This window comes from Chroicocephalus ridibundus, chromosome 2, assembly GCF_963924245.1.
Source record: "Chroicocephalus ridibundus chromosome 2, bChrRid1.1, whole genome shotgun sequence".
NCBI lineage: Eukaryota > Metazoa > Chordata > Aves > Charadriiformes > Laridae > Chroicocephalus > Chroicocephalus ridibundus.
Window position 1 is genome coordinate 145,978,909 of NC_086285.1, and position 10,793 is coordinate 145,989,701.

The window sequence follows — 10,793 nt, forward strand, 5'->3', positions numbered from 1 at the left end:
TTTTTGTACGCCATAGAGTACACAATGGGAAAAGTGTAAAGGAAAATTGAACCTGAAATTTCAATATTTTGTGGGAGTGCTTCTTTTGTACAAGATTTTTTCCAAAACCAGGAGAATGTTCTCAACACAACCAAAATTTATGTTTAAAAGCCAAAAATGTTGCTATTGCCACAATCTGTATAGCATGCGGTCTATTGAAACATGCACCAGGAAAATGTGATGGATTCATACCAGAGGAAAACTTCATTTTGTATCCCAACTGTCTACTTCCAGGCTAGGTACTAAGTTACCTAGTCCTGGCAGAACAAGGCATTTCCAGGAGATGTGTTCTTCAGGCCCCAAACAGTATATAACAATTAATTCAGTACTTAGGGAACTTTAACATCTGCTCAGTGAATATAAGATAGTAGGAATCCTCCATTTAGGCAACAGCAGCACTTTAGGATGATAATTAACATTTTTGCTAAAGTGGAAGACCACTGCACAACTGCTGTCTCATTCTGCAATAGCCTTGCAGCTCCTAATGATAAACATATTAACGCTTGCTAAAAGTTATCTAGGGAACTATCACTTCCCATCTAGCTGCCCCTCTTTTGACAGAGGTTACTATCCTTCTACCACTTCAGCTGGTTCTAGTCACGACACAATGTCTAAGCTTAAACAGCTTACAGAAATAGGTTTTTCACTATGATTCAGGACTGAAAAGAAGCAGTCAAAATACAGGCACAGTTTCCACATCCCGTTTGCCAAAGATTGAAGGTGCCTACAGAATTAAGACACAACAGTTCAGTAACCCCTGCAAAACTGTTTTCAGAATAAGCTTTAGAACACAGAGGGGAAAGATTAGAGGGGCTTTTAATGCATGAACTCCAGTATCCAAGTCAGAGATCTACTTTTATATGAAGCTTCTAGTTTGAGTTCGTTCAGAACTCCATGCCATCCTTATTTTCAGCTGAAGAGATGGTTTCTTTACTACTCATCCATTAACAACCAGGTCAATAAGGCCTTACAGTTTAGGCTTCCAACAAGTTTAGGCAAGTTCTAACACTGTACTTGCCTAAGTACAGCCTAAGAGGCTTGTCAAAGTTAAGAGGAAAAAAAAAAAAAAGTGTGTTAACTCTTTTTGTAATGAGAATTTTTTTTAATGAGAATTTCAACTAATCAGATCTCAGAAAGTCAGAAAGTAAAAGCAAGCTTTGTTTTTGTTTAACTAAAACTAAATACATCATTCTCAAGAAGCAGTCAGATTTTGTTGGTGCATCTGACAAGTGATAACAGAATCTGCTAGATGTTTTGCATCAAAAAATCCTTTTAAGATTCACTACAGACGAAAAAAAATGGACTTATAGAAGTGTAATATAATCACATCAAATACTAAATTACAACAAGACTGAAGTAGAGAAAGAAAAGAGGCCTGAAGCTTAGTAGTACAAAATATGACATTATACACTTAAGGTTCAGTAAGAATTTGTGGAAAAAACTGGGATCTTTTTAAAATCTGTGAGAGAAGAATGTGGGAGTACTACACCTAGTTACTAAACTGCGAGTGTGTGAAAGACATAAAAAATGCTAATCTTTGACCAAATGCATTGGTCAAAGTATTTCTGGTAGAGAAAAGAAAGCTTTAATATTATTCAAGGTCTTGAGGAGGTTTAACCTGGAATACTGGTTGCATAGATTCAAAGAATAGATTCATATGGAAGCAGTGAAGAGTCATTAAGACAATCCAAGAGACAGAGGTTGTATCTAAGAAACAAGACTAAGTTCAGAGTTTTTTTGCCAATGAAATAAAGAGTGAGGGTGTATACTACACAACCATAACATCGGGGGGAAAAGTCTAAGGGGAGGAACAAGATGTATAGAACAGCTATTTTAATAGCAATGCTATGGAAAAAAAAGGCAACTGATGAAGTGAATAGTACAGAAATCTGGACTAGGTCTCCAACATAAAGGTCATGAGACAGTATTCTATCCAGTCTTAAGATACAACTTGATGAGTTCACATAAGAGTTTGGCACTACACTCCAGGAGTCCCTAATCTGGCACTCCTGTATTTCCTCATATGCCTATGAAAACAGAAAGAAAAGGAATTATATCTTGTATTAAAATTAACCTACATGACCTAAATTGCTTAAGGTCAATGAATAACCAATATATGGAATAGGAAAATAATCTAACAGATGTTGATGAGTTCCTTAATTCAAACAAAATTTTATATCATTTTTTGCTAGTTAGTGATAGAACACACTAACATTCTCTATCCTATAAACAATTCTAAAGATTTATAACATTTTTTTGCCTAAGCTCTTCCATACTTGTCACCAAGGAAAGAACGATCAGAGACTTAAGTAATTTCAATTTCCTTCTCACAGACCACTTGAGGTTTATGGCTGCTGCTCCAAAATAAAAAAAAAAAAAAAAGATTTATGAAGTACAATTCTTGCAGCAACATCTGTCAGCAGCAAATGGTTACTTCTAAAAATTCTTTTTTAGAATCTAAACCCACAGCCCTGTCTCAAACCATCACCTTCAGAAATCTAAACACATTCCCCAGGCATCTTTTGTAGGCAATATCACTCCTCCCACTACAGATCATGTCTGTCTGAAGGGAAATAAGGATTGCAAAAATAAGGTTTTCAGCAGCAAATAAACCCAATATTACCTTGAACATTAATCTCATTATCCCCATCTTCCAGAGCAAAAGACAATTCACTCTTCCCTTTCCAACAATGTGTTGGCAATTGCAAGAAAAATTTTTGAGCTGGAGAATAATTATGGGCAGGATATTTTAGGAAACTCTTCACCATTACAATTTCTACCCAAGGACCACTTTTGCATCCTTCTTCTCTGTACTAGCTAGAAGTTTTAGTACCTGACCTCGGTTCTCCGAGAATTAATTCAGCCGTAGGGACATGAATCCCTAGACTCCCTGACACTCATGGACTGTTTTTGTGTTTTTTGTTTTGTGGGGGATTTTTTTTTTTTTTTTTTTAAAAAGTAGGAGCCTATGTTCTGCTTTGTTGTTTCATTCAAGTCCAGGCTCATATAACTTAGTGGTATCCGATGGAGACTAATTGAGGAATAGAGTATACAAAAAAAGCTTACTAACAGGGACCCAAAAAAGAATTATTCTACTCTCCTATCCAAAAGACTTTGTTTCTGTCAATAAAGCAATCAAATATCCGGAAAAAACATTGATTCCTTTCACCCAAACTATTAGAGGCTATTAGATAACTATAACATACTTTGTGTTCCATCATGATATGTTATCCTTTACCCACACATTAAGTATATCACGATTTTATTTCTCCCTTATGTCAAGGCATAAAACTTGTTTGTTTGTTCTTTTTTAAAAAAAAAAAAATCCACTGTCAGAGAGGACCATTACCTATAGACGAGAAGTCTGGCTTTCTCGCTTCCCCCCGCCTCTGGAGTAGCAGTGGACAATAACAGAGAACTCGCATCACCCGAACACCAGAGCATAGTTGCATTCATGATAGACCTAACTGAACAAGAGACGTTTGATTCAAGAGGTTTTTTGGGGCAGACTTAGAAGGGAAAAAAAGTTTTAAACATGCCAAAACAGAGACAAAAATACTTTAAGTTGTGACATAAGATTCAAGTATTTTTTCCTCCAAAACTACTCCTTGTTGTATGGACACTGTACCAGAATTTTTTCCTCAAAGGGAAACAATACTGATTCTTAAACTGGCTTTCCATCCAAAGGAGCACCTGTTTCAGAAATACTTTCAGAACTATTGCTAAAGTTTTCAAAACAAGGCTTGCACCTCATGAATTTCTGGAGTGGACTGCAATTCCACACATCAGAAAGTTGGCTAAATCCTCTCACTGCCTGTCCTAACTCTCCCATCAATTTCAAGGATGCATTTAAAGCTTCGTTTTTTCTTTTTTTTTTTTTTTTTTTTTAATATTTGAGACAAAATACATTGATATTTAGCAAAGGTAAAATGCAGTGATGCCAATAGCAGTCTCACATGCTATAACATGCTGTACTTAGTCTGCATTGCAGTTACTACCATCCCCTATTTTATTTGATAGTTCAGTGGCAAGAAACAAAAACTAATCTAAAATTAAGTTATCAAAGTTACAAACTATGTACCTTCAGATTCTTGTATAATATAACTTCCTGCCTAGAAAGTTGTTCATTATGTCAGTTTAACTTTTAATAGAAACTATTAAGCATTTCTGAAAATGTATAGTTAGTTACTTTATACCTAAGAATAAAAGAACCAATCCAATAGTTCTCTGAAAGAAATTAACTTTTAAGTAGACTTTGAACACTTCAAGTTCCAAACAATTAGAGAAATGTAAATATTAAACAAATTATAATTTAGCAATTTTAGCTATTTTCCTGCGTGCAGTCTCCTCCTCTGAATTGCGTCCTCTATGAATTATCATTCTTCCTAAACAAAAACTATATACACACATACCTCTATATTCCCTAGATTGCCCCAAAATTCTTCCCCTCAATTTTTCCTTCAGAATAGACTCTATATAAACTTCTTTTTCAGTCTTCCAGTTCAAGTTCTACCAGTTTAACCCTAGACAAGAATAATGCAAAGGCTTAGCAAATGCAAATAATATGGAATGAATGCATTGATTATTTTATTCACGAAATAAACACATTTTTCTGGCAGATACATTGGGTTGATCCCTTCTTTAATGATACCATGATTGGTTAACTTAAATTTCTATGGTTTTTTATTAACCATGTTGTTCCTCCTCCTTCAAAATGCTATGTGGAGCTACTGTCACAGAAATCAAGTATGCTAAAAGTACTGACCAAATTACAAACCACAACAGTTAGAGATTACAAATAGGAAGTGATGTTTCTAGAACATTCTGAAGTGAATTATCCTTGTCCATTTGTCTTAAACATCTACAGATTGTGTGGAAAGAAAAAAAATCTCAGAAGTTATTTTTATTGTCTAAAAATTACAAATAAAGGCATATGTGAATATGTATTAACAGAGGCAAATACAAAGCTTATTGCTTAGTTGAAAGCTTTTTTTTTTTCTTTAGTCAGACTACTTTTTAAATAGCCCAGTGATAAGGCTTACCTACAAATACACACAGTAAAATTGCAACAAATATAACACATAGGACAAAATCAGAGGGAGAGTGGGGAAGAAACACCAGGTGACTACCGGTGTTCTGCAAGATACTTGAGACAAGTGAACTCCTTGAATTGGAGAAGTAATTTGTTATTGTATCTTCATAGAGCAAGTACTGTGTCCACTTCTGTTGCCTGTATTTCAAACTGTTTACAATTGCTAGGAGGTTTCTTAAAAAAACAACACAAAACAAACCACAAAAATAATTTGAGGTCTGAGAGGCAGATTGAGTTCTTTTCCTGTAAAGGATCAGCATACCTAGTTCAAATGAAAATCAGTGAATGCCCTTAATGAAATCTACAGATAGAGAAAGGATGATTCCTAGCAGTAGGTAATCCTTTACATCAAGCAGAAATATGAAGATAATCCAGTATCTGAAAGCTGAAGTAAAGTCAGACTAAGTATAAAGGTAAGTTCACAACAGCAAGGGTAATGCAACAGCATATCTAGGTATGTGAATATATTCTATATCACCTGAAGTTTTCAAGTAAAGACAAAAAACTCTGTAAAAAAAAAAGTACAATGGAATATCCACACAGTATCTTCTTGATTTAGAAATTACTATTCTATTGTCTTGCATTACAGAGGCTAAGAGAACAACAAAATAATTATTTGATATAAAATTCAGACAACTAATATATTGCTTTTGAGGTATCATAATTTATATAGGTAGAATTATTTCTTTACATATGTACCCTAGTGCCCCACTTTAAGCTATTTTAAAAACATTTACTGTAATTTAAAGTGAATAATAAATAAATCCCACTAAAAAGTTTTTTTTAAAATATTTTCTTTAATTTGTCATTAAGACAGGAATCACATTTTTAAACATTTATGAGGTGGTGTAAGCTAGATATTGAAGACTACATTTAAGATACTTTATTTAAATATGAAGATGTTAGTAAATGCCTAGCTACAACACGACAGGTAAAACAAGACAAAGTGTTTTAAAATCTTCACTTTTTTCAAAAACAAAAATATTCTAAATTGATTAAGATATATACATAAGAAGTTATCTTGATAAGTCAGCAAAAACACATTGACTGAGACTTTCAAAATGCATATAATTAGGAAGAATATGAACAAGATCAGGAATCTAGGAGAAGGGGAAAAGGATTTAGATGTGAGGACTTACATGCCTTACAAGTTTAGAGTCTTTTTAAATTTCTTTTGCTTTGGGCACTTCCTGGAGGAGCATCTTTTTTGTTCTTCCATTTTGCAGACAAACTGCTACATTCTTTTGACCCATGGAAAGCATGCAGACATAAAATACAGAACTCAAATGCACATGCCCCTCTGCTACATAGTCCCCGTTTCTTTACCAATTGGTATTTAGCAGGATATTGACATCTTGGACAGGGTTTTAGAGCTTCATCAGTGAACAGAGTTTTAGCAACCTGTAGCAAGAGGAGGGAGAGAAGAGCTACTTAGTTCTTGTAAATGAAAATTTCCTAAAAACTGAAAGTGAAGAATTTCTTAGCTACCTACTTTTACGTATTCTTCCTGTCTACAAGTTGAATGGGGAACAGAACGGCATCTCCTGGGTGCAAGTTCAGTGTATGAAGCTGGTGTTTGCACTACAGAAGTTCTGGCTTGAGCTTGAACAGGCCTTAGAGCAGATCTATTGAGAACATTAAGTCTTGTGGCAGCATCTTCAGCTTTCAATAAATATTCCTGTTAAAGTTTATAATTATAAAGAAAAGGAAAAAAATGCACAAAAGAAAGCAAATCAGGGTTGCATTTCATTTGGGATTTGTAGCTTGGTGGGTTTTTTTTGTTTGGTTTTTTGTTTTGTTTTGGTTTTTTTGCTTTTTTTGTTTTCCCTCTGCAACAGCACATTAGAAAAGGAAATTGTGTATAGGTCATGTATTTCCCATTAGAAGTTTATGTTTAACAAGGGAACAAGAGATGGAAACCATTAAAAACAAAATCCCATGAGCAAGGTAAAAAGCCAACTCTCCTTTAGCACTCTCTGCTGGTCCTCATATTTCTCAATTAGGACACATCTCAATAGCAAGCATGGAAATAGCAAACAAGTTTTGTCACAATTAAACCACAGTTATACTGAAATGTGCACGTATACACAAGTGGAGGATATGAAAAAAATAGACTGCTATTAATATGGTTACTTTTCTAGATACCCTTTAAAAAACTTCTGTATATCCTTCTGATGGTCACAAATACACCATGAAGAAGCTTAGCCACAAGCAGTCCTGAAAAGAATCAGGAATTAGCCTAGAGTGGGTCCTACAGCACTGCAGGCTAGAGTGAAATGGAAAACGAGGAACAGCATGGTACAAAGGTATGAACAGGGTTTAAGATCTAAAGCCAGAATCAGTTGAGGAAGGGATCCTACAGGATTCCCAAGGCAGGGGCTGGAGGGGTGGAGAAAATGAAAAAGAAAGTCTCCCATAATTGAAAGACTAGTGCTCAAATTGTGGAAAGTTGGAGTGGGGGAGGGTGGGATCAATAAAAGCTGTTACATTCTCCTGTTAGAATCCTTCATGTACTCATGTTGGAACTGCCTCTATTATAGAATAGTTTTGGTTGGAAGAGACCTTTAAGATCATCAAATCCAACTGTTAACCATCAACTACCTTTCTGTAGCTTTACAAGATGTTTCCTCTTTCCTCTGACCTGTCTTTCACACTTGGAAAAAAAATACTACCTATGAAACAAACCTTACCCCAGCTTCTTCTTTCAGTTGTTTTATGTACAACTTTCTCCTCTTATCTGCACTTTTATCTTGCACAATGATTTCACGCCAGTTTTTGCTCACTTTCCAAATGCTGCAATAAATGGATGAATTAAGTTATCCACTTCCGCATTTTTGCCAAGTAGTACAGAAGTCACGATAGTAAGACTACCTTTTAAAGATTTTTGCATGATTTCATATATTATTGGTCATTTTACAGATTACTGCTATATACTACGAAAGTTCAACATATTGTTATGAAACATAGATCTCATGTACTCTTATGCACCACTGCATAGAATAATAGAAGAGTCTAGAGAATTGCAATATAAATAACACAACATAGCTTTGACTTAGAAGATTAAGTAAGTTTCTTCCTTCCACATAAGCCGTTTACCAAGTTTCTAAAGCCACATTTTTGTGTGTTAAGTGTTCTAAAAACATCCATGCCCTTATACTTTCATCCATTCTTCCATTCCCTTTATAACTAACACCCACAGCACTCTTAATTTCTTTGAAATAAATGACAGTTTCTATTGATTAAAAATTAATCTAGAACATTACTCACAAAGTCAAATTCTTTCAGCATCTTTGTGCTTAGAAATAACAGAATACTAAATATGCAAGAAAAAAATCTAGAAAGTGTGTTTTGAGTACTATGTATTATTGGGGCACTTTTAATGGGAAGAAGTTACTTTCTATGCTTAAAGACATTTTAATATATTTAAAAACAGACAAATACTGTGATTTGGTTTTAAGTTTACTACTTCCCATATTTGGCACTTTGTTTGTTTAGTTTGTCAGGTTTTTTTTTTGTTTGTTTTTTTTTTAAATTCCCCCCATACAATATATTTTTAGAACTACATAGAAATAGCCACTTGGTTAACGGTGACAAAACTTTTCAATTTCCCCAGAAACAAATTCTATTGACAACATCTGCTATTCCAGAAGTTATTATAATTTATTTTTATGCAGAAATACAGATTTTCACCTTTTCTGGTGAAAAAATAAAAAGCAGTAGTACTTACCTGCACAGACTTTCCACTGTTAAAGCACCTAAAACTATAGCAAGAACATGTGTTAAGTTTCTGTATTTTAATTCTGTTAAAATATCTAATTTTTCAAGGCCCATTTTCTTGCCAATAAGTCCAGCAAGAACATGTTCTAATGCAAATATTTCTGTTCCACCAATATTCTGTGATATTTGAGTTTGGTCTGATCTTTGTCTTTGCAAGCAAATTTCATGAACTATTTTCAGAGCTGGAGTTCTTGAAAGATCTCCATGACTTACAACTAGGTCACCACTAGGATGTTCTTCTAAAACTAATGCAGGGTCTTCACTGTCAAAGTTTCTTTCTTCTGTTAACATACATGCTGAAGTAGAAGGACTGCTGTGATGATCTTCTGTCTCTGACTGTGAGCCTTGTTCCTGAAGAGTGGATAACTTTCTAACTTTTTCAAGTTTTCTTGTCTGTCTTTTACTATCCAGAATTTTGGAACCTTCTTTATGTTTTTGGAAGAACTCTCGGAAAGATCCCTCATGATCAGATGATGAGTCTCCTGATTTGTCCAGATGAAGTGAATTATATCCACTGTCCTCAGGTATTGAAAGATCTGGGTAACTTGCCAGCTTGACAGGGGGAGAGTTTATTTCACTTAGTTCAAAGTTAAAGCTCTCTACAAGACTGTTGACAGAAGTCAGGAACTTACCCTCATTGGTCTCAGGTAACACATTGTAACTAGAAGTCCTAAGCAACCCATCACTCGCAAGGACACTTCCATTTAATTCATTAGTGTTACTAGCAATAACGTTCTTACACTGAATTGGAGATAAACATTCTGGTTCTAGCAATAAGGAGTCCTTACATTTGGACTCATCTAGTGTAGAAGTCCTTTGTTGTGAAAAGGAAAGTCTCCGTTTTGGGCAATCAGGATTGGAGTCCTCGGTTTTTGAAGCGCTAGCTGTCAGAGGTTTGTGACTTTTATCTCTTGGAGAATCTGAAGCAGCTTGTGAAACTCTTTCTTCAGAGCTCAAAATGCAAGAGAATATTTTTTTCCTGATGCTTCCTGAAGAACCAGGCTGTCTTTCACAGCATCCTGCAGTTGTGCCAGCTGGAACAGTCTTAGATAAAAGCAGTCTCCTGCGTAGTGAGGAGCCTTTTCTACTCACTTTAGGAGTTTCAAAAAAATCTGCACTTCTATTTGCCTCTCTTCTTTCTGATAAGGAGATAGAATTCATTTCATTTTCAACAGATGACAACACAGGAAAGAGGGCACTTGGATGAATGTGCTCAGAATGCTCTTGTAGCAATGATAAACTCGTTACACTCAGTGCTGCTTTATGTTCTACATCAGGATCTTTTACTGACTCATTGCATCTGCTATGCAGAAATATTGGAGTGCAACATGTGTCTTTAAAATTTGAATATTTCAAATTGCTGCTGGGAGATGTTAATCTATTTCTTTTAAGAGTATTGAACATTAGTGAATGACTGTCTGACATCTTCTGCTTGGCACTTTGACTTTGTAAGTGAAGATACCAGTGTTATTTCTGAAACAAATGATAAAAGCAGTCACCAAAACACCTTCAGATTAGTGAGAAAGCCTTGTGTAAGTCTACCAAGATGGCAGCCATGGCAAAAGTATTTTCATTAGTCTTAGTATCAACAGTGCTTATACATGAACACAAAGATAAGTTACAATCAAGTAGATGGTTAGAATGAGTGATTAAAATGCGTAGTACACCATAAGTGAGGCAACTTAAAACATACATCCAGTTAGCTAATTGATCTGCTAATCTTCATCCAAGGAAAAACACTTCAAATAAGCGACACAGCAACTAGAGTCTCATTTGTGTTGAAATCTGTGACAGAACTCCCTCTCATTCCAATAGGACCTAGTTTTTCCATTAGCACTGTGTTATTAGTTCATTCAACCCTAACAGTTGAGTCCTCAGGAACTAG

The 10,793-nt window shown here is 35.0% G+C and overlaps 1 protein-coding gene across 1 annotated transcript; it reads right to left on the reverse strand.

The window, feature by feature from the left end:
- Positions 1-6,283: 6,283 nt before the first annotated feature.
- FBXO43 (F-box protein 43) lies at positions 6,284-10,333 on the reverse strand. The gene is made up of 4 exons (XM_063324040.1): positions 8,859-10,333; positions 7,822-7,924; positions 6,624-6,809; positions 6,284-6,532 (listed from the first exon to the last, which is right to left on the reverse strand). Exons 1-4 carry the CDS (start codon positions 10,331-10,333, stop codon positions 6,284-6,286), a joined length of 2,013 nt encoding a protein of 670 aa, XP_063180110.1.
- Positions 10,334-10,793: the final 460 nt, after the last annotated feature.

What these genes read in the sequence shown, in the direction of transcription:
- FBXO43 (XM_063324040.1), bottom strand. Translation starts at nt 10,333, where the DNA reads ATGTCAGACAGTCATTCACTAATGTTCAATACTCTTAAAAGAAATAGA. An exon ending in AACTGAAAGAAGAAGCTGGG is followed by an intron (nt 6,810 to 7,821) that starts GTAAGGTTTGTT and finishes AAACTTTAACAG; the next exon opens with GAATATTTATTGAAAGCTGA. An exon ending in GACAGGAAGAATACGTAAAA is followed by an intron (nt 6,533 to 6,623) that starts GTAGGTAGCTAA and finishes CTCTTGCTACAG; the next exon opens with GTTGCTAAAACTCTGTTCAC.